This window comes from Cibotium barometz, chromosome 37, assembly GCF_041138505.1.
Source record: "Cibotium barometz isolate CiBa-2024 chromosome 37, ASM4113850v1, whole genome shotgun sequence".
NCBI classification, from domain to species: Eukaryota; Viridiplantae; Streptophyta; class Polypodiopsida; order Cyatheales; family Cibotiaceae; genus Cibotium; species Cibotium barometz.
Genome location: NC_141082.1, coordinates 46,663,705 through 46,687,963, shown reverse-complemented (window position 1 = coordinate 46,687,963; position 24,259 = coordinate 46,663,705). Strand labels below are relative to the sequence as shown.

General features: G+C 39.9%; 1 protein-coding gene across 1 annotated transcript; it reads right to left on the bottom strand.

Moving 5' to 3' along the window:
• Window positions 1-14,503: 14,503 nt before the first annotated feature.
• LOC147617327 (uncharacterized) lies at window positions 14,504-15,046 on the bottom strand. The gene has a single exon (XM_086776395.1). The coding sequence runs from the start codon at window positions 15,044-15,046 to the stop codon at window positions 14,504-14,506; it is 543 nt and encodes a 180-aa protein (XP_086632521.1).
• Window positions 15,047-24,259: the final 9,213 nt, after the last annotated feature.

The following is a 24,259-nucleotide window of genomic DNA, read 5'->3' as shown; positions in this document are numbered from 1 at the left end:
TTCAGAAATATTGAGCTCTCTTTCCGACTAATGGCAAAAGCTAAAAATCATGCAGCAAGGATTTCCTATCTCAGAAGGCAACTTGACAATGAAAATATGCATACAAAAAAAAGAGGTCCATGAATGAACATTTAACAAAGTTATAGGACTTGAGAGAGAAATTTCTCAATATTGATGAAGTCATTCTTGAAAAGGATATGATTAACATTATCCTTAACTCATTGCTTGAATATTATTTGGGTTTTAATACTTCTCTTTGGCTTTCTTTGAGAGGCAATGCAGCCCCTCTTAGCTATCAAGAGCTTGTTAGCTTATTGTTAAGAGGACAAAAATAATATTTCTGAGAGTTTTAGTAATGAGCAAGCTTTAACAACCAAGGAAAAGGGTAAGAAATTTTAATGAAAGACCAATTCCAAAAAAACTTCTGAGTCTAAGGGTGATTCTGAAAAGCTAAAGAAGGTTACTTGTTAGTATTCAAAAAACCTGGCCATACAACTCAAATTTATTTGAACTTCAAAACAAAGAAACAAAGAAGAAGGAATCCAATAAGGGTTCCAGTAGTTCTGCCTCCAACGATAAGAATTCTAAGAAAGAAGACTCAACTAATGTCGTTGTCCATCAAGACTTCTCACTTATGGTATATACAATTATAATCCTAAATAGGATGCATGTCTCAAGGCAACAATCATCTCGTTGTTGGCACAGTTGGTTTCTTGACAATGGTGCTTCAAGCACATAACTTCTCAAAGAAGTTTCGTTAAACATAGTTTCTCCACTGGGTTGTTCCCCCATGGCCATCCAGGGGTAAATAAACACCTTAGGGTTAGCTTGTGTATAAGCAACCTTACATTTTAGGGTTAGCTTGTGTATAAACAACCTTACATTTTAGGGTTAGCTTGTGTATAAGCAACCTTACATTTTAGGGTTAGCTTGTGTATAAGCAACCTTACATTTTAGGGTTAGCTAATGTATAAGCAACCTTACATTTTAGGGTAGCTTTCTCCTTTGTACTTGTAAAGAGATTTCATCTCTCTCCTTTGAGCTTGTCATTCTCTCTCACACTCTACACCCTTGTGTTCTGGTCATTAAGCATTATGTGTGTGTGTGTGTGTGTGTGCGTGCGCGCGTGCGCACCCTTGTGTTCTGGTCATTAAGCATTGTGTGTGTGTGTGTGTGTGTGCGTGCTCGCACGTGCGCACACACGCATGGGCGCGTGTGTGTGAGTATGTGTGTGGCTCTCCATTCTGTAAGATCTAACAAGATCAAGGTAAGGCTGCTTTATATATGTTCCAGCATTGTCTTACAAAAGATAAGAGCCCGTTTAAGCCAGTAAGGTGGAAGAACACCTTACGATTAGTCGAGCAGGTGAAACCATTTTGACCTACGAAGTGGCTTAACATAATAGTGCTTCCTTATGGTGATGAGGTCCTTGCATCACCCAAGTCACTGGTGGTGAAGCTATTGCTATGGTGAAATTGTGTGGTCCATGATGGTCAAGGTTAAGTGGTATGGTTTGGGACCAATCCATAGCGATTGAAAGACATAGTGGTGGGAAGCTTTGGGTAACTCTGGTGGTAGATAGGAAGCTTGTTGAGGTGACATGAAAAAAATTTATAGGTGGTGGGAAGCTTTGGGTAACCCTGGTGGTAGATAGGCAGGTTGTCGAGGTGACTTGAAAAAACATTATAGGTGATGTAGAAGTTATTCATGGGGCAAGGATTCCTTCGATCGTGGAAATGGCTTGGACCCTTTAGAATTAAGTAGTTTGTGGAAGCAGGTTGTGCCCTATGATTGGTGGCATGAGCATGCAAAAACCATTGATGGTTTTGGCATATTATTTTAATTAAATATTGGCATGTTAGAGATACATAGTCTATAATTAAGAAGAGAATGCATAATTGTATTCAGTAGCTTCAAATCTAAGAGATTTTTGCATTCAAAACAATAATTAGACAAGTCTAGATCTTAGATCTACTTTTTTGCTTGATGTATATTGTCCATCTTTCAATAGAGTAGATAGGTAGGTTCGTAAAAGCTTAGTAAAAAAAGCTTAGTAAAAACTAATCAAGCAAAAAAATCATAAGAAACTCTTGGTTTTGCTGATTTTCACTAATCCACTAGTTTTCATGCTTAGCAAATTCAAGAGATGAAAAATCAAAAAATTGATACATATTGTGTTTATTGGGTCTAATTGAGTTTCCAATAATACTCCCAATATGGATGCATAGGGTATGAAAAATCACCATGCAAAAAAGTTTAAATCTATAAGTTGCCTACATTTTCACTTGTGTGGGCAAAACCTGGTTTTTTCACTTATATAGCTTGAGACTGTCTTTTGTGCAGAATATACTTGATAGGCGATGCTTTTGTTAGCCACCAAACTGATGTGCATGGTGAATTTAGGACAGTAATGTGGTGGTGGCCATGGGTTCATGGGCATGTTCATTTTGTTGGGCTTGAGGCCTAGGCTTATGGGCATGGACATAATAATTTGGGTGTGAAATGGGCCAAGGTATATAAGACAATGGCTGATAGTTGTAAGGTACCTTTTTGATGTCTTTCATGAATATACATTACCTTGATGCCTATGTCTCAAGAATCCATGGTGAGCTTTGCCCATATGAGATCTAGGATGGTGACCAACACTCATGTTGTCTACTCCATGTAATGAGTGGGCCTCCTTCTTGCAGTGGTATGGTGGTGGTGGCCACGGGTTCATGGGCATGTTCATATGTTGGGCATAGACATAATAATTTGGGTGTGAAATGGACCAAGGTGTATAAGACAATGGCTCATAGTTATAAGGTATCTTTTTAATATTTTTCATGAATATACATTTACCTTGATGCCTATGGCTCAAGAATTCCATGGTGAGCTTCTCCCATATGAGATCTAGGATGGTGACCAACACTCATGTTGTCTACTCCATGTAATGAGTGGGCCTCCTTCTTGCAATGTTATGGTGGTGGTGGCCACGGGTTCATGGGCATGTTCATATATTGGGCTTGGGCATGGACATAATAATTTGGATGTGAAATGGACCAAGGTATATAAGACAATGGCTCATAGTTATAAGGTATCTTTTTAATATCTTTCATGAATATACATTTACCTTGATGCCTATGGCTCAAGAATTCCATGGGTGAGCTTCTCCCATATGAGATCTAGGATGGTGACCAACACTCATGTTGTCTACTCCATGTAATGAGTGGGCCTCCTTCTTATAGTGGTATGAGAGCCTTTGTTTAATCTGGCATTGTTTTTTTCTATTTTCTATCATTTCTCATCACTTTTTGCATTTTCTTGATTTTCTTGATCAAAAAGATGACTAAGGTGACATGGGAAGGTGAAAGTCCCATTCCCTTTGTTAATCTCTAAAGCTTTTGGGCTCTAGACGTGCTGTGGAAAAATTAGGGGTACCACACCAAATTTTAAAATTTACAAGACCAAAATTGGGAAAGTTTATTAATCATGTTTACTTTTTGCTAATCAACATGTTTTAGCTAATCCTTGTATTTTGAGAGCTTTCCATGGCCAAATCTGCTTGTTTCTTAGCCCATTTGTGAGCCTAAGCTTGGGGAATGCATTGGGGGGATCATTTTCTTCATGTTGATATCCATTTTCAGGGTGTTTGGAGCCTTGAAAACCCTATTTTTCTTCCCCGCCATTGAAGCTTCCAAAACCTAGAAATACCATGCTTCTTGCTTCAAATCTTCAATCCCTATCTATGGCTAGCACCTAAACTTGTTAGAGAGTATCACCATCATTACATGGGCTTACAACAAGTGGAGAAAACCTCCATAGAAGCTGGCGGCGATTTCCAGCAAGGGAGGTGAATTTATTTGGTCATTTTCACCATTGAAGCCCTAAAGCATATCATTGATACTTGCTATCACTTAGCAATAGTCCATTTAAATCATCTTTGGGCTATTTGGAGCTTTTCTTGGTGATTCTTGGATCATGGTGAAGAAGGGGAAAACCCAGTAATTTGTGCTTCACAAATCCTCAACATAGAGCTTCAATCTTCAACATCCTCAAGCATTCAAGCTACCGGAAGGCTATTGGTGAGTGTCTATTGCCATTAATTCAAGATTTGATACATTTCTTGAAGATTTGGGAAAATATTTAGGGTTCGTGATTTGGGAACTCTAATCACTTAATAGTGGCTAATCTTACATGAAAGTATTACCTAATCATCATTAGACTCATTAATTATGCCATTATGTAAACTAATGCTTCACATAAGCCATTGACAAAACCCTAATTTGTCAATCTTGGAAGTTTGGCCAATTTTCAAGCAATTTCCATGCAATGGAGATTACCATGGCTTCTCATATGCTATTGGAAGTCCTACATGCTTGAAGATTATTGGCATGGATGGCATGTTGATGGTTGATTGCTTTTTGAATGCTATGGGCATATGTGGCATATTCTTGGTGTGATTCAAGGTTGCAATTGGCATTGTCCATCATCACTTGGTGCTTTTTGGTTATTGCTTTGTGTTGTTGGATGTGATGGGATGTTAAGAAGAACATAAAGTATGAGTAAGTGCTATTGTAATGATGAAATGATAAGCATGAGTCATGCTTAAAAACAGTTGTAAGTGATCCCACCATCTATTTGAGTTTCAATCACTCTCCACATCACATTGTACTATACTTCTCATTTCTAGCTACTAGTGATGTGTGAGGGTACCCCGGTATGTGGAGGAGAGGTTGGGAGGAACATGGCTTGAATTCACTTTGCCATGAGTGCTGTGCAGGGATTTCACTGACGTAAACGAAAACATGTGAACATGTTAATAACATATGTTAATAACACAAAAAATCTTGTGATCACATGTTATATTCACAAAGCTTTCACAAGGGCCTAAAAAATTTGTCTTTGTCGGGCATAAAAAATCTTCTTAGGTGGCCACTGACCTGCTATTATGTGAAGATGGTAACATGAGAACATGTGAATAGCTTATTCCCATGTATAGCCAAGCTTTTAAGGGGTTCCCAAATGGCAAGTGACCTGTTATTTTGTGAACGGTATCATGAGAACATGTGAATAACTTGTTCACATGTGTTATTATCACAAAAAATCTTGTGATCACGTGAATATTAAATCCCTGGTGCTCTGGTAAAGCGATACGATGAGGGATTAGGTATTGGTGGTGAAGACTTTTTTCCCTTGGATTCTAAACTTGGGTAAGGGGGTTGGAAGAGATTGGCTGGGAGATTAGCAAGCTGCAACACACTACATTGACAATCATCTTGTGGGTAATTGCATTTGGAGAAAAGCAATGGCACAAGCAAAGTGGCATCAACAATCATCTTGTGGGTAATTGAATTTGGAGCAAAGAAATGGCACAAGAAAAGGAGAAAATATTGTAATTATTTGGTATATGCATATTGCCTATTCTTGGGCATCATTTGTGATCACATTTTGGATTGAGTTTTGGTAGCAATTGCCCAAAGGTCATGCCGAAATTTCTAAACATTCCCTTGCATACCTACAACCTAAACCCTAAATTCATTCATAGGGGTTTTTAGATCTTGTCTGGGACATTATACCCTCTTGTAATACTCCATAAGTACTTCACATCAAGCTTTAAAGATCTTGATTCTAACATGGTTTGGGGGGTGAAATTAGGGTTTTCCAAATCACCAAACCTTAACTCAGTCATAAATCCTAGACTTTGTCGCATGAATATTTACATATCTTGTTAGTACTAAATAGACCCTCCAATCAAGCCCTCAACTCTCTGATTCTGATTTCATTTGCTAGGCCAAAGTGACATAGTTGACTTTTTGACAAAAGTCAAAATAGAGTTGACTTTTGCTTTGACTTTGGTCAAACTCTTTGGGAGGATGATAGTACTTTACACCATATTAGTGAATTTGGGAATTTTCCAATTTCCATTTTTGAATACTTAGAAAAGGGGACATGGATAACATGTTTGTTTCTCAAAACCCTATCATATGACCTATCGTTGGAAAGCGCTTGAAAATTGGAATCTAAAGAGCTATAAAGCGCTCATTTTGGATTAGTGGTGTTCAAGTTATGGTTAATACAAACTTTTGACCACGTGTCCCAAACTTGTGGGAAATTCCCATATTCCCCAATATGGTGTTACTTGCTAAGATCATCAAAATCGGTTGAGTTTTTTGTCATCTTATAGTCAACTTTCCCTTTTCAACGCGCCAGCAATACTTCATAAACCCTAAAACAGAGAGTATTTGCCTCATTTGAAAACTTTTTTTTTTGCATATTGTGATAGTACACATCATTAGCTATCCATAGAGCCCTTGATCACTCAATTCCAATCTCGTTTAACCTTTCATCCATTCAAACCAAAATTTTCACGCTATGCTAAGGGAAAGACCATGCAAGAACGTGGATAAGACTCAAGGAATGTTGGAACCTAATCAAGGGGCACTTGTGGAAGAAATTGATGGTGCATTTGACATTGGGAATAATGCACATGTTGAGAAAATGTCAATATAGGGGTTGGTGTGTGACAAAGTACTTGGAGATAGCAAAGGCAAGAATGCTGTGAGGAGGTTACCTATGCAAACGTGTTGACTAATGCAACGGTAGAACCTTCTAAAACCAAAGAAGTACCACCCGTCTCCAAAGACATGTATGAGATGATGTGCATGATGAGAGCAATGCTCGATAGTTTCAATGATAAGCAATCCAAACTTTAAGACCAACTCATCAACTCACAAATCAACTTATCAACACTTTCAAAAGTGAGATAGCTTTGTTGAGAAGTGAGTCAAGGAATGGTTGTGAGACCCCCGTCCCCTCCGCGATGCCCCAAGTTGGGTAGAAGCATGTTAACATGCTACGCTTTTTATGCTAGTTCACATGTGTGAACAAGCATTCCTAGTTAGCATAAGTTTAGGCATGTAAGTCACTATATTAGTAATCATATTTAAAACTTCTGGCTGATACAAAAAGCTCAAATGAGCACTTCAAAAAAAAAGAATAATCAATGAAAGTTGTGGTATATTGAATTACGAGCTAGTCTTTGAAGCTAGTTAGCACGGGCGTTACAGCGGAGTGGTGGGGTGATGAAGTGCAAAGGCCAGAGCACCATGGAGCCCGCAAGCAAGGTGGCGCATTCGCGTTCTCCTATACACAGAAAACGCAGGGCCGCGCCGCCTTCTCCTATACACAGAAAACACAGAGCCCCTTCTGCTTCTCCATCTCCCTGCAAAAGTGCAAAGCGATATCAAGGTTCCCCAATGTCCCTCTCGGGTACTCTCTCTCTCTCTCTCTCTCTCTCTCTCTCTCTTATGCGGGTTCTGTGTGTTTTCTCTTCTACTTTTGGCTTCAGTACCACAAGAAGCTCCATGCAATACAATTGAGCACATTTCCATGCAATATAGTTGAGCACATTTCCCTTTACAGTTGAGCACATTTCCCTTTACAGTTGAGCACATTTCCCTTTAATGTGATGGAAAGCTCCGAAGGTCGTGATCCCCATGCAGGAAAAATTCTGTACAACTTTGGTAGAGTTCAATGCTACTTATGGCCTTTCCATGGAGGGTTTAGATCCCAAAATGATTAGATGGAAGCAGGTCACTGATGCTGAATGGTTCAGTGTGTTCAAACAAACAAAGGATCCCAGCCAGTACCGCATCAAATGCAGTACCATCCACACCAAAATGTATGAGTCGATGATGAAACTGCACTACAATGTATACCAGAAGGCCCCAACCAACATGGAAATTTCCTTTGCATTTGCAAAGGGTTTTGTGAAAGAATTCAGTCTTGCCGTGATTGCAAGCGGGACAGCCCCATTAAGTCCAATTGGGCCGAGTTTGCAGTGCAGTACTTGCAGGATATTCGAGAGAAGGGCTATTATGAGGGCCATGTTAACAAGTGGAGGCTATGCAGTCTTCAGCTTCCAACTTCAAAAATTGAGGATGAGTCTGCTGACATCTGCGAGGAAAACATGGCATTGGTAGGAAAGAGTACTGCCAAATCTACCAAGGCCACACTTCAGCCTCATCAAGATAGTCCTCGACAGGAGATGGAAGCTTCTTCATTTTGTGGGTTGGAGGAATGGCAGTGCATGAAGGAAGCTGTCCTTCAAATGAAAACACAGCTACATTATGAGAAACATAATCTAAACAAAGTGCAAGAGGGCCTGGAACTTGCTAGGGCTTTGAATGCAAAAAATGCGAAGGTCACTCCTATTGTCACGGCCATGAGACAGAGGTTGCACGCAGCTGAGATAGAGTTGCAGGCTCTATTGCAAAGCAATGATGTGGATGTCCGGCGAAAGATGGAGCTTGAAGTCATAATAGAGACAACCAAAGACACCATAGAGGCTATGGGGTTTCCTCTTCGTGAAGATGACCCCATAGATAGTGACATAGACATAACCTGTAAACTGGTCAGTGTCCGTAAGTTTCATCTCTGCACTTTATGTTTGGTACATGTGCTCAGGTAACTCATGTACTTACCATGCTCTTTTTTTCTTGGTTTTGTAGGTTGAGGTGGAAATTGCAAAATCCAAGGTGCAGAACTCTGAAAGCCAACTTGAACTTCTACTGATGCACATGCAGTCCAAGCTGCAGGGCTCGTTTCTCCAAACTACCCTAACTAATCTAGCCCTTGCTAGTTTTATGAAGGATAGAGAGGTGCAAGACAGCATCGGAACAAACCTGTGTACTGGCTGTGGTCTGCCCCTTGAGGTCCAACCATTCCTTGCAATGGTCAAGCTCCCTTGTGAGCATAATTATCACCTTCTGTGCTCTGCTGCTGCATGCTCCCTTGGGACCGTATGTAGGGCTCCCTTCTGCAAAAAAAGCATACCTACCACATGGTTGTGCAACCTTGTAACACAACGACATCCAACCACACCAGAGATTGGTAAGAAACTATACTTGAATGTATGCTTGCTAGCTAGCATACAGGACATACAGTCTGCAAGCTTGATCATATTGGGAATAAAAGGTGTGCTAGTTAACATAATGAATATGCTAATTAGCATGCCAGGTATGCTAGTTATCATACTAGATATGCTAGTTAACATAGACAGTATGATAATTAGCATATTGCATATGCTAATTAACATATCCAGTATACTAGTTATCATACTAGATATGCTAGTTAGCATATACAGTATGATAGTTAGCATATTGCATATGCTAATTAACATATCCAGTATACTAGTTAGCATACTAGATATGCTAGTAGGATGTGAACTAGCATATACCGTATATGCTAGTTAGCATACCCTGCATGATGCTAACTAGCATCCTTGTTAGCATACTCTGTATGCTAACTAGCATCCTAGTAAGCATACCCTATATACTAACTAGCATCCTAGTAAGCATACCCTGTATACTAACATAGCATAGCATATATGCTACTTAGCATACCCAATACGCTAACAAGCATACCGGATATGCTAATTAGCATATCAAGTAGGCCTACTAGCATATCCAGTATGCTAACTAGCATACGGGAGCATACGGGATATGTTAACTAGCATGCTAACTAGCATACTGGATATGTTAAAAAGCGTATCCAGAATGCTAATAAACACAACGGATATGCTAGTTAGGATACTGGATACGCTAACTAGCATACAAGATACACTAACTAGCATACAAGATACGCTAATTAGCGTAACCAGTATGCTAACTAGCACACTGGATATGCTAGTTGGATGAGTGGATGCTAATTAGCATATCCAATATGCTAGTAAGCATATTGGGTATGCTTATTAGCATACCGGAGTTAGCATATTGAATGCTAATTAGCATATCCAGTATGCTAGTTAGCATATTGGATTGTTATCTGAAATGTTAATTAGCATATAGGATATGCTAATTAGCATACTGGTTATGCTAATTAGCATACTGAATATGCTAGTTAGCATACTTGATATGCTATTAAGCATGTTCGATATGCTAATTACCAATTTTTATATGCTAGTAAGCATTTTGGAGCATATTGGATTAGCTTAGAGGTTATAAGGTCTACTAGTTAGCATACTAGGTATGCTAGTTAGCATATTGGATATGCTTATTAGCATATCCAATATGCTAATAAGCATATTGGATATGCTTATTAGCATATCGGATATGCTAGCTGGAATGATAGTTAGCATACAGGATATACTAATTAGCATATCTAGTATGTTGGTTAGTATACTGGATATGCTAATTAGCATATCTTGTATGCTAACTAGCATACTGGATATGCTAATTAGCATACTTAATATGCTATTAAGCATGTTGGATATGCTAATTAGCATATACTATGCTCTAGTAAGCACATAGAAGCTTTTGGGTACACTTGAATTGCTTAGAGATTATAAGGTTTACTAGTTAGCATACCTGGTATGCTTGTTAGCATACTTGATATTCTAGTTAGCATATATGATTATGCTAGCTAGCATACACGGGAATGCTAATTAGCATACTGGCCTAGCTGCACACATAGTTAGCATATGAAACATACTATGTAGCATACATGACATGCTTATAAAGGGTGTAATCAAAGATTTTTTTGTTGCAGGCCTCTCAAAGCCCCTACATGATGTGGGCAGTGTGCATGACACCAAAGGTAAGGGAAAGGTTGCAACTGAGAACCCTTCGACTGAGAAGGGTGGTGAGCTAGATACAATGAATGAAGGAGTAGATGCGGGATCCCAGCAAATGCAAAGTGCAAGCATGAAAACAACACAGGAAGGCGGTGATGTGAGCAGTAAATCAGAAGAAGATGATTTTTTTTCATGGTTCCTCATGCGCGTGCCATGCCTGCTGCAACTGACACAGTAAAAACTTCTCAGGCAGCAGACAATAGCTAGTGCCAGTGCATCAGGGGAAACATTGAAGACTAACAGCATAGAGGAGCCGCAGGAAGTTGGTGATAACAGCCCTCTCCAGGGTTTTTTGCGAAAGGCTAAGGCAAAGAGAAAAGTGGGCCCGGAAGAGGTACCTGAAGAAACTGCAAGCAATGGCTATGGTTCCCCAAAGAAGATGGAGGACAAAGCTGAAAGCACCAAAGGTGAAAAGAAAGCCACCCGCTCAAGAGCTTGCAAAAAATTGTGTTAAGACCTTTCCTTTTTTGCCCAGATTCTGTACTGTAAGCAGGCAACTGTCACTGTTTAGTTGTTTAGCCTTTACTTAGTGTTCCCATACCTATGCCCTTCACTCTTATGGCTATGCCATTTTGAAAACCTAATGCCTCTTGTGGCTGTCATGTATTTTTTTAATTTTCCCGGTGAAAATGTCTTTGTGTAATATAATGTTGAGCAGCAGTCCATTATAATTTTCTGCCAATCTATGAACTTCTTCACTTCGTATCGCTGTTTCTTTGCAAAGGAAGAGAAACTGGCATTAATTGCCTTGCCTGATGTAAATGCTACCATGCAATGGCAGAAATTACGGAAATGGCGAGTCCGCAAAGCCAGGCAGATAAGGAGACAAAAATTGGAGATTGAAAAGCGGCTCGAACGATATTCACAACGTGCTCCTAGAATTTTTGAGCGCCTAAATTATGTTCACCCATCAGGGGAGGTTATATATGCTGAATGGTATCCTCTTCCAGACCCAATATGGGTGCCTAAGCGACTGTGTGATGAAAAAAGGGCTCTTTTACTAGATCTCAACGGTCTTTTGCTGAGGGTGGTAGAGACTCGCTTCGGCGAAAAGCCCCCTGCATATGCAGATGAAATGTTAAAATACAATGTAGAGGATAAGCAGGTGTTCTGTCGCAAGGACAGCCACATGTTTTTGGACTGGTGTCTTCAGTTCTTCAGTGTGTATATTTGGAGCACAAGCATGCATCGTAAAGTCATGAATATTTGCAGGGCTGTTTTTAAATTGCAGGTACCAAGGATTGCCGTTTTTTTGTGCAAGAGCACTGCAGTCCGCAACCCTGGCAGATCTTGAATAAACCTGTGTTTATGAAAGATTTAGCCTTGTTTTGGAAATAATCCGGCTTACAATGCCCAAAACACGCTTCTGATTGATGATAGCCTCTACAAAGTGTTTCAGAACCCAGCACAAGCTTGGCTCGTTACTCCGAAGCTAGAGGACCAGAGTGCTGTGAGGAGAGACAACAGTTTCTTATAGAAACTTTGAAAGACTGGCTTTTTCTTTGGCTACAGTCGGATGATCGGGCAGCGTATGTGGCTGACAATTTCTTTGATACGGGCTCTGATAACTTCTCTGATGCAGTCATCAAACAGTTGCTAGAGGCTGAGAGACAAGCAGAACTTCGTCTCGCAAACAAAAGGAAGATGACCTAGAAGCAGAGAGAGAGGAGAAAGCTAGGCTGGAGAGGGAAAGAAAAGAAAAGGAACAGCAGAGAGGTGACCTAGAAGCAGAGAGAAGGGAAAAAGCGGAGAAAAAGGAGAAAGCAGAGAAAAAGGAGGGAGCAAAAAAGCCCGGTCACTACAAACGCCCTCTAAGGAGGCCTAAAGATTTTTGGCGGGTGTGACTCATTGTAAAATTAAACCCTATGTAATGTTATTTGATGTTGGAAGTTAATGATGAGATAATCTTTTCAACAGTTGCCTCCTACTATTCCATTTTTATGTGTTACAGAATTATGTATTGGATTTTTTGTTAGGTAGCACACACTATAAAGTAGCAAGTATACAGTTAGCATATACTGTGGTAGTTAGCATACACTATATGCTAGTTAGCATAATCCTGTATGCTAGTTAGCACACTATATAGCAGCTAGTTAGTATACAGTTAGCATATACTGTGCTTGTTAGCATACACTATATGCTAGTTAGCATATACTGTATATGCTAGTCAGCATATACTGTTTGCTAGTTAGTATACAGTATATGCTAACTAGCATATACTGTATGCTAGTTAGCATACGCTTTATGCTAGTTAGCACACACTATGTAGAAGCTTGTTAGTAAACAATTATCATATACTGTGGTAGTTAGCATACAATATATGCTAGTTAGCATATATAGCATATACCGTATGCTAGTAAGCACACGCTATATAGTAGCTAGTGAGTATACAGTTAGCATATACTGTGCTAGTTACCATACCCTATATGCTAGTTAGCATACACTATATGCTAGTTGGCATATACTGTATGCTAGTTAGCATACGCTATATGCTAGTAAGCACACAATATAAATTAGGTAGTTAGTATACAGTTAACATGTACTGTAGTTAGTTAGTATACAGTTAACATGTACTGTGCGAGTTAGCATATAATATATGCTAGTTAGCCTATACTATATACTAGTTAGCATACTATATATGCTAGTTAGCATACACTGTATGCTAGTTAGCATACGCTTTATGCTAGCTAGCACACACTTTGTAGAAGCTTGTTAGTCAGCATATACTGTATATGTTAGTCAGCATATTAGTTAGCATATAGTATATGCTAACTAGCATATACTGTATGCTAGTTAGCATACGCTTTATGCTAGTTAGCACACACTATATAGAAGCTTGTTAGTAAGCAATTATCATATACTGCGGTAGTTAGCATACACTATATGCTAGTTAGCATATATAGCATATACCGTATGCTAGTAAGCACACGCTATATAGTAGCTAGTGAGTATACAGTTAGCATATACTGTGCTAGTTACCATACCCTATATGCTAGTTAGCATACACTATATGCTAGTTGGCATATACTGTATGCTAGTTAGCATACGCTATATGCTAGTAAGCACACAATATAAATTAGGTAGTTAGTATACAGTTAACATGTACTGTAGTTAGTTAGTATACAGTTAACATGTACTGTGCGAGTTAGCATATAATATATGCTAGTTAGCCTATACTATATACTAGTTAGCATACTATATATGCTAGTTAGCATACACTGTATGCTAGTTAGCATACGCTTTATGCTAGCTAGCACACACTTTGTAGAAGCTTGTTAGTCAGCATATACTGTATATGTTAGTCAGCATATTAGTTAGCATATAGTATATGCTAACTAGCATATACTGTATGCTAGTTAGCATACGCTTTATGCTAGTTAGCACACACTATATAGAAGCTTGTTAGTAAGCAATTATCATATACTGCGGTAGTTAGCATACACTATATGCTAGTTAGCATATATAGCATATACTGTATGCTAGTAAGCACACGCTATATAGTAGCTAGTGTGCATAGAGTTAGCATATACTGTGCTAGTTAGCATACACTATATGCTAGTTAGCATACACTATGTGCTAGTTGGCATATACTGTATGCTAGTTAGCATACGCTATATGCTAGTAAGCACACAATATAAATTAAGTAGTTAGTATACAATTAACATATACTGTGCGAGTTAGCATACAGTATATGCTAGTTAGCCTATACTATATACTAGTTAGCATACTTTATATGCTAGTTAGGATACAATGTATGCTAGTTAGCATACGCTTTATGCTAGCTAGCACACACTTTGTAGAAGCTTGTTAGTACACAATTAGCATATACTGTGGTAGTAGTAAGCATACACAAGATACAAAATAGAATAAAAGACCATGACGCTCATGTCAAAACCCGAATGGCATGCTGTTATAGATTGCTTCATAATCTTTGGGGGTGATTGTGTACATTTGCCTTCTCTTTTGCATGTGTTTCATGGGTATCTTGATACAATGTACAAGATTTGAAAGTATGTGAACAACAGGTTGATTGTAGTCTAGTTTGAAGGTGTATGCATCCACTTGCTTGTAATACAGTCCTTGCACGACATAAGAGCCTTTGTCAATTACATTGTTCCACTCATCAATGTAACCCTGTTTTGCCTTTTCTTTTACTGCAATGCACTTTACCAAGTAAAAGTCTACATTCTCATCATTGGTTGTAGCATTCGGATTCACTGCAAAAGTGTCACCAACACACAAAGCACTACTTAATGCATCATGGTGGCCTTCATACACGAATTTTTCATATCCAATGATCTGTCCTTCAAGGGCATCATCAGTCGAGGTGTCTTCTTCATCCTCAACTTCATCAGACAATGGCATCAGAATGTGATAATCCCAAGGCTGCACATGAGATTTGTTAGTGCAGCGATTCCAACTATGGTTCATGTATGCATCACAAAAGCATGCCAATGGTCTTGTGGCAATGGCAGTTGCATCCTGCCGGTTGTGACCGCGAAAAGCATGCAAGGTGCGAGACTTCTCAACCGTGGCACAATTCCATTTAACCTCCCTGTTTACATCACCTACTTTGATCTCCCAAAACACACGGGCATATTCCCTTTCTTTTAGAGGATATGATGCAGCTGCTCCCTTTGATAGGTTGGCTTGGCAATAGGCAACCACATCTGTAGCACACTTTAAAGTGGCCCCATTAGGCTTCAGCTGTTCATGTGTCAACGATCTTTTAACAACTGCGCCTGCACCGTCATGCTCTCCCTTGCCATGTCTTGATCCAAAGAAGAACCAGCTCATCTCTATTCCCGTCAGTCCAGCATACCTTACAACAAAATAGAAAGGCCTAGCAGCCTTAAACTGTAAGGCAGCACCATCTGACCAGACCCAGTGACGTTTTGGAGTGACACCTCTCTGTAACCAACCACAATGTAGCATAAAACAATGTTGGACAAACAATGTGTCATGCACTTTGTCATCTGATATGAAGAAGTGGATTTTCTTGGATACTTCCCCTTCCCTGCGGTAGTATGTTATGTGCACAAAAATAGTTACTTGACTTGAGTGCTAATGCATGGGTTGAATCTCATTTTGCTCCTTGAATGCATAGTTTTCTGCAAAGTCTACAACCGACACAACCACATCGTCAGGAAATCTAAGAATACAATCCTTGAACTGTTGTGCTTGCCATCGAGCGATATAGTTATGTTTGATAAAAACCTTCAGCTTGGTCTGTAAGAGTTGAAGAAACTCCCAGCACTGCATTTCTTTAGTCACAAGATCTTTTCTCTTTTTTTGTCTCCGTGCTTATCTGTTGCCTCCACATATGCAAACAATTTTACAAAGATATTCTTACCTAGGCTTTGTGTCTCTAAGCAGCATGTTTCTAGCTTTTTCACACCACATTTCTTACATTCACCCATCAAACACTCACTATTGTGGTAACCAGCATCTATCTGCTTTCGGGCAGAGAACTGACTCCCATAGATGTGTGACACCTTTGAAAGTTTGACATAAAGCCATGCAACCCCTGCTAGTTTCATCACCTCTGACGCAAACGCTGCATGTACATCTGCATTGGGCTCCATGCAGCCCGAACGACTGAGACCGCATATGGTTAAGTGTGTCCTTTAAAAAGGACATCTGCACATGATATTCGCAGCAGCATGTGTATCTACCTTTCAGCCGCCGTACAAAAAATGGCTTCATCATCTCAAACATTCTCATACCTATTTTGCAATCTGGATGCTTTTCTTTGAATCTGTAGAAGAGCTCAACCTGCAATTATGAGAGTTAGAAGGCGGTTATTATGCTAGTTATGCTAATTAGTATACAGGCCATGCACGGAAGCATACTGTATGTAACCAGCAGTTACAGTATGAACTAGCACTTATAGTATGCTTCCATGTATGTGTAGTATGTTAACTAGCACTCACAGTATGCTAACTAGCACTTGCAGAATGCTAACTAGCACTGACAGTATGCTAACTAGCACATTCAATAGGCTAATTGGTACATTCAGTATGCTAAGTAGCACATTCAGTTAGCTAATTGGTACATTCAGTGTGCTAACTAGCACAAACAGTGCTAAACTAGCACAAACAGTATGCTAACAAGCACATTCATTATGCTAACTAGCACATTCAGTATGCTAAGTAGCACTTACAGTATGCTAACCAGCACTTAAAGTATGCTAATTAGCACTCACAATATGCTAATAAAAAGCACATACAGAGTGCTAACTATCACTAATCATATGCTAACTAGCACTTAAAGTATGCTAAGATGCACCTACATTATGCTAACTAGCACCTTGAGTATGCTAACTAGCACTTAGAGTATGCTAACTAGCACTTAGAATATGCTAACTAGCACTTAGAGTATGCTAACTAGCACTTACAGTATGCTAATCAGCACCTACCATATGCGAACTAGCACTCACAGCATGCTTACTAGCATTTACATGCTAACTAGCATGTAGAGTGTGCTAATCAGCACATAGAGTATGCTAACTAGCATACACAGTCTGCTAACTAGCATTTACAGTGTGCCTCCAGGTATGGCTTGTATACTAACTAGCATGTAGAGTGTGCTAATTAGCACATAGAGTATGCTAACTAGCATACACAGTCTGCTAACTAGCATTTACAATGTGCCTCCAGGTATGGCTTGTATACTAATTAGCATTACTAATATGATAAATAACGCACTCTGTAAGGTGATCAACATATTGAAGATTTGAACTAGCATATACAGTATAGCATGTTCTAGCATGTACAGTGTGCTAATTAGCACATAGAGTATGCTAACTAGCATTTACAGTGTGCCTCCAGGTATGGCTTGTATACTAATTAGCATTACTAATATGATAAATAACACACTCTGTAAGGTGATCAACATATTGAAGATTTGAACTAGCATATACAGTATAGCATGTTCTAGCTAGAATAAACCATAAACAACCACAGTGTAAATAACAACCAATATGCTAACTGTAAAGTTTCACATGCTTTTTAGTGTACTCGAATAATGGTGCTTTGGTTAGATCAATTACCTGAGGTTTATCAAGGAGGTGTACAGGGTGCTTTATGTAATTTTTTCTCCCCATCCTCTTTCGACAAACATCTTTTTTGTTAGGGGATACACCCTCCAAAATGTGTAAACCAGCTCTTTCATTTCATCTATGATTGTGCTACGACGGGCATGTTTTTGACATGCAGCCAATGAAAACATTCCACCGTCAACATTCGATGTCACCCGCAATTTAGCCTTGTACAAGGATCGACGCGGAACTTAAAGGAGTCTCGAGACTTTTGACATTTGCATGTTCTCCTTTGAATTCAACATCATGGACAATGCTGTATGCTTCAAATACAACTCCTCATTACAGCTTGGCTGCTTTACAAACAAGCACCAAGGTGTTACGAACATTTCACATGATTGCACTTTGAATAGTAGACTCCTCTGGACACACTGCTTGCATGACAGGATGATGAGATACTAGATTCCAAATTTCTTGCTTGTCTTCTGTACTAATTCCTTCAGTCCTCCTCTTGAACAGTGCCACAATCTCAGACGAGATTTTCTTCTTCTTTTCCTCGGGCAAGCTCTCGAACCTGAACCTGCTTAAGTTTTTTCTTCTCTCGTTGTTTCCTCTTTCTTTGTCTCTCATAATCCCTAATGGCAGTACAAGTTAGGTCCTCCAAGTTCGGATTCATTGTCTGTAAAAAGGATCCCTTCTGCTACCTTCATCTGCTGCCCTTGAATGCGCAAGTAAACCTACCAGATTAGATTGCAAGGTATGGTTCGCCATAACTCTATGAGATGGGGAGGAAGTAGGTTACACGGAGAGAATGTGAGGCAAAGGGAGAGGGTGAGACTGTTTGAGCAGCATCAGAGAGAGAGAGAGAGAGAGAGAGAGAGAGAGAGAGAGAGAGAGAGAGAGAGAGAGAGAGAGAGAGAGCTTGGCTTACACAGATCATGGAGAGCGAGAGAGAGAGAGAGACACAGAGACAGAAAGATAGAGAGCTTGTCTTACACAGATCATGGAGAACCTCGAGAGAGCGAGAGAGAGAGAGAGACACAGAGACACAGAGAGAGAGAGCTTGTCTTACACAGATCATGGAGAACCGAGAGAGAGAGAGAGAGAGAGAGAGAGAGAGAGAGAGAGAGAGAGAGAGAGAGAGCGCTCATCCACTACACCATGACTTCAGTAACTGAAAAGATGCTACATTTGAATTTGGCACCGAGTAAATTTAACATTAATTATGGAAAGTTTATTTCAAAATGGACATATTCTTGGCTCTCGAATGTATGCTAAGCACTACTAACTAGCATTGTCCGGGACAGCATTTTTTGTGCACGTTAACATGCTTCTACCCCCTTCCAAAGGCGCTGGAAGCAACATCAGTCTCTCGTGTGGGGCAAGGACCCACACTAAGGACCTCGCCCACCATGGATATCCAGACAAGAGTTTAGCCCGACAGTTTAGCCCGACGGTTCCTCCGAAATTGAACCCAGAAAAACTTCCCTTGCTCGAAAGGCATGGGCTATTCCACCAGGAAAATCATCTAACGGGAGAATTGATCTAACAAGTCAAAGTCTTAACTAACCAAACTGATCCGACTGAACCCGAAAGTCACATGGTCAACTTGCACTTGGTCTATAGAATCACCGCTTTTTTCCTCCTTTAGCGAGGCACAGCCCGCGGATTCCCTCCCATAGAACAAGGGTCTTCCTAGGACTTATTCTAACTAACGTAACTTAATCGTAACTATTTGTATCATCGCAGAAATCCCCCGATCTAGCCAGCCCATGGGTGCCAAGTGCCCAACCACTCTATTGGTGGTATTCCTTTATAAAAATTTGGTTCTGTTTTGTGTGAGTACCGAGAAAAAGAGTTCCCAAGCCCCCTAACCAGCATTTCAAGCAAAATTTAAGGTAGTCATACCACTTACACACCCAATATGAAATTACCATTTTAACAGATTCGGCTCTCTTTAAAACAATCTTTCACGATCTACATGGATTTAAAACTGCAATTCTCTGTGTATCTCTGTTTTTATAGACTTTTGGCCATTATTTATTCTTAATAATGATTAATTCCTCTTAATCTCTTATCATAAGGCCAATCCCATGTGTCTTATCCTCTTGTAAGTGATTGCTATATTCTTTTACTTTAATATGTTCCATCCAAATCGCCCAATTCGAACGAATGAACCTTACCAACATTTCCCGTATGTTTTCGTTCACATAATTCTGAGTCGGAAGATTTTCTTCTAACAAAGAATTGCCCTCTTGTTTGGAGCTGCAAGACTGGCAGAAATTCTTGCTCCGGAGCCTTTCATCTTTCTTTCCATGAATTATGATCTCACCTTTGATATGTATATCTTTATCTTAACCTAGGGAGAGAAAGGGAGGTGAGGAGGCTGTGAGGTTTCATACAAGTGTGTTTTGATTCTAAGAAGTGACAGAAGTCAAAATCCCAACTTTGTGTCACATCTTTTGGTGGAGTTGACGAGCAGGTTTTACTTAGAATTATTCTATTTTAACCTCAAGGTCCCGCATTATTAAAGGAAAGTTATTTTGAAATAAGTAAATTTCCTTTGTTGTTGCTACTCATCTTTTGGTGCACGATGTTCAAGATTCCGGTGTTCCAAGGATCGGAAGGAGAAGACCCGAGGAGTTATCTCCAAGAGTTTAACCGAGCATGCCGCTTGACGGGTTGGTCTATGAAGGAGAGGGCAGAAATACTTCCAGATTTCTTGGAGGGTGTGGCCTTAACTTGGCATGAGGCTTTGCCAGAGGAGTCCAAGAATGATTGGGAAAGGTTGACCAAAGCAATGAAGGAGAGATTTGGGACAATGGAGTCACCAAATGCTTTACTATTACAATTGGATCAAATTTTCCAAAAGGAAGGAGAGTCAGTTTCTGCCTTTTCAGTGAGGTATGAAGCCTTGTTCAAATATCAACAAGCTACTTTACATGTTGTTGCTTCTTCTTCTTCACCTTCTATGGGAGATTCAAAGAGTTCTTTAGCAATGGAGCACCTTAAGATGAGCAAGTTTATCAGGGCTTTGGATCCCCGCTTGCATGGAAAAGTTCTTAGCAAAGATCCCACTAATTTTAAAGAGGCTCTTCGTATTGCTTTGAAGAAGGAGGCCACTCTTCATATTGAGTCCACATTCCAATCTTCTCCGAGTGTGCCGACCCAACCCCACGAGTAGAGATAGCCTCAACATCTCAGGTACAAGCTCCATCCTTGGATCATAACATTGCACAACTTATGGCAGAATTTGCTGATTTGAAGTTACACTTAGTCAATGCAAGGCCACCTAGGGTTCCACGAGTTGAGGATAAACCTAGGGATAGAAGTAGTGTCACATGCTATGAATGTCAAGAGAAGGGGCACTATCGCACTGAGTGTCCAAAATTGAGGAAAAGAGAGGATAAAAGTTTAGCACTTTTAGAGGAAACATGCTCAGAAGAAGAAGAGGAAACATTGATGCCATTAATGGCAAAAAGGGATCGTAAAACTAGGAGCCAAGAAGAAGAAGAACAAGAAGATAAATCTGAAGAAGAGCAAAAAAGAAGAAGAAGAAGAAGTCATCTAGGAGAAAAATTGGACAATCTGACTTTCCTCTTGGACAAGGATCTCTTAGTTTTATGACCTCTTAACAGATCTTAGAGAGAAAATGGCACAAATCACATTTGGGCAGCTTTTGGCACTCTCTCCAAAGCTCAGAAAGGAATGGGGTAAGCTGGCTAGCACAAGGGAATCTAAGAAAAAGAAGAAGAGGGATAATGGGACTCCTATGGCTCAAAAGGTGGATATTGATGTAGGAGATGATGTGCCTGTGAGATTGATGTCATCATTGAGGGGCAAACAATTTCTAATGCATACATTGATGGAGGTGCGTCAATGGAGAAAGCTGGTTTGTCTCTTGTTTTTGCAGTAAAGAAGTTCAGGTCATACATGTTACCTCACCCTTTTTCCTTCCTCACATCTCAACCTTCTTTACAATTCTTGGTCCGCAAACCCAATCCTGCAGGAGGAAAGTTTACAAAGTGGATTTGTGAGCTTCAAGAATTCTCTTTCACTTTTACTACTACAGCTAGGGCCTCTCTTGCAGATTTGCTTACAAGGAAGGAAGAGGAAGAAGGAACAGGAACAAAGGAAGAAGTATATGAAGATTTGGACACACCACCAACTTCTTTCGCTATGCATTTTGATGGAGCCTTTAGCCCTTCCAGGCAATGTGGGGCTGGAGGGATAGCTTTATTTGATCCAGAAGGAAAAGAGGTATGGGCCAAGGGTAGGGAATTTCCAAAGGCTATATCAAATAATGTGGCTGAGTACAATGCATTAATTTGGGGATTAGAAGATTGCATAAAAGATGGAATTAAAGAGGTAGAGGTTAAAGGGGATTCGCAATTGGTCATCCGACAAATGAAAGGAGAATATAAGGCAAGGAGTCCTAACCTCCAAGAATTGTATATAAAAGGGCAATTGAGTTAATGGAGTTAAAAGAAGCTTTTGAGTTTTGTAAATTTGTGCATGTTAACAGGAAGGATAGTCAAAAGGCTGATGAATTGGCTACTAAAACCTTGGCTTCTTTCAATGTAGCTACTCTTGCATTAATGGATACAGGTTGGCTTGAGCTCCAAGATGTTCAACACTATTTAGATACAGGATACTTCCCTCCTGGATTGAATCCTCAACAGAAGCAAAGACTTACCAGGAAAGCTCATCCTTACACAGTTCTAGGGGATGTTCTTTACAAGCAAGGTAAGGATAAGATTCTTAGGAGGGTAGTGAGCCTGGAAGAATCTAAAAGGATTATGGAATTATGTCATGAATGTTTAGGTCACTTTGCCTCAGCTAGCACAACTCGAAGGATTCTTAACACAGGATATTATTGGCCTCGACTCAGCAAAGATGTCTATGAGTGGTACAGAAGCTGTGAAGTATGGGCATATGGGCATATGGGCATAAGCAATTGGTTCTTGGACCCTTAAACCCTATCCTAGCATATGGTCCATTTGAAAGGTGGGGATTAGATTTTGTGGGCCCACTTCCTCGTTCCTCACATGGGAAGTATTACATATTGGTGGCCACAGATTATGCAACAAGGTGGGCAGAAGCAAAGGCCATGGTCAATAATAAAGTAGTGGCATATGTGCCCGATTTGGGTGTCCATTAGAAATCCTTACGGATGGGGGGGGGTCTTTCAAGAATGACTTGATTGAGGCTTTGGTGTAGAAATTAAAAATAAAGCATGCTATGTCAACTCCCTATTATCCCCAATGTAATGGTTTAGTAGAAAAAACTAATGGACTACTTTGTGGATCTAAGCTAGTGGATACTATGAAGAGAAAGTGGGATGTGCATTTGCCCAGAGGTCCTATGGGCCTATAGGACAACTCACAAACTCTCTCTTGGTTTCACACCTTTTCAGTTAGTTTATGGAATGGAGGCTATTTTGCCAATAGAATTGGAAATCACAAGCCTTCGCACATCTTTTGCATGCTTGAATAATGAAGAAGAAACGCATGCCCAATGCCTAGTACAACTGGAGACCTTGGATGAGAGGCGACTTCAAGCACTTCAAAATTTGGAGGCTGCACAACAACGGCGCAAGGCAAGGCATGACACTCTCACGAAGAAGAAGAAGAAGCCAGAACTCAAGCAAGGAAGCTTAGTGATCATGAGGTATGATGGCCGTGTGGAGAAACGGCTAGATAAGAAGCTTCTTCGACGCTGGGAAGGCCCCTTCAGAATAAAGCAAAAGTTCAAAAATAACACCTATCTTCTAGAGGATGCAAGTGGCCAGGAGGTTCCCGGACTTGCCAATAAGTACCAGCTAAAGATATTTTACCCTCGAGCACCATGGCCAGTAGATCCCCAAGACAAACATGGAGGATCTGCTAGGGGAGGAAAGATGTGACATGAAAAATTGATATCTTTCATTTTTAATTTTGTGCATATTTTGATGGTTTCTCAATGGTAATAAGGTGGAAGCCTGTCCAAGAAGATTGCGGTGCCCACAATGGAATAACGGCGTGGTGATGCGGCAGCTTGGTGGCTACCCTGATAACAGCATTCTATCTTCAAATATAATGGTTTTACTTTATTTAGGGTGCACACATTGTAAATGCCACAAGTATGCTTGATAAATACTTTGGTATGGTAGATAGGCTAGTGATGTGGAAAACAAAAGTGGGCCTTCATGCTCACATGGATTTTAATTGTATTATTAATATAGTATTCACCATAAGGTGTGGAAGGCATGTGGAGAAGTGTGTGTAGGTACGTAATTGGGAAATATTCTTCTAGAATGCTTACATGGAAGAAGAGAATTCCGCCACGTGTAAGTGGGATCTCCACCTACATGCCACTTAGACTTGGCTATTATCTCATCACACTTTCAAAGTCAAAAAGTCTTCAATTTAATAATCAATAGAAGACTTAGCCTAAAAAGACAATTGATGGTGACATCTACCCTTGTCTCACTGAAGGGTTGAAGATTTTTATGTTGTAATTTATAACAATGGAAGAGAGGGTGATTCTCCACCTATAAAAGGAGCCCTCCTCTCCCTTTCAAATCAAGGAATGAGCCTCCTCAATTGAGCATTTTGTGTCATGCC

Excerpts from the sequence above, each read along its gene's own strand:
- LOC147617327 (XM_086776395.1), bottom strand. The coding sequence starts at position 15,046 with ATGAACCATAGTTGGAATCGCTGCACTAACAAATCTCATGTGCAGCCT.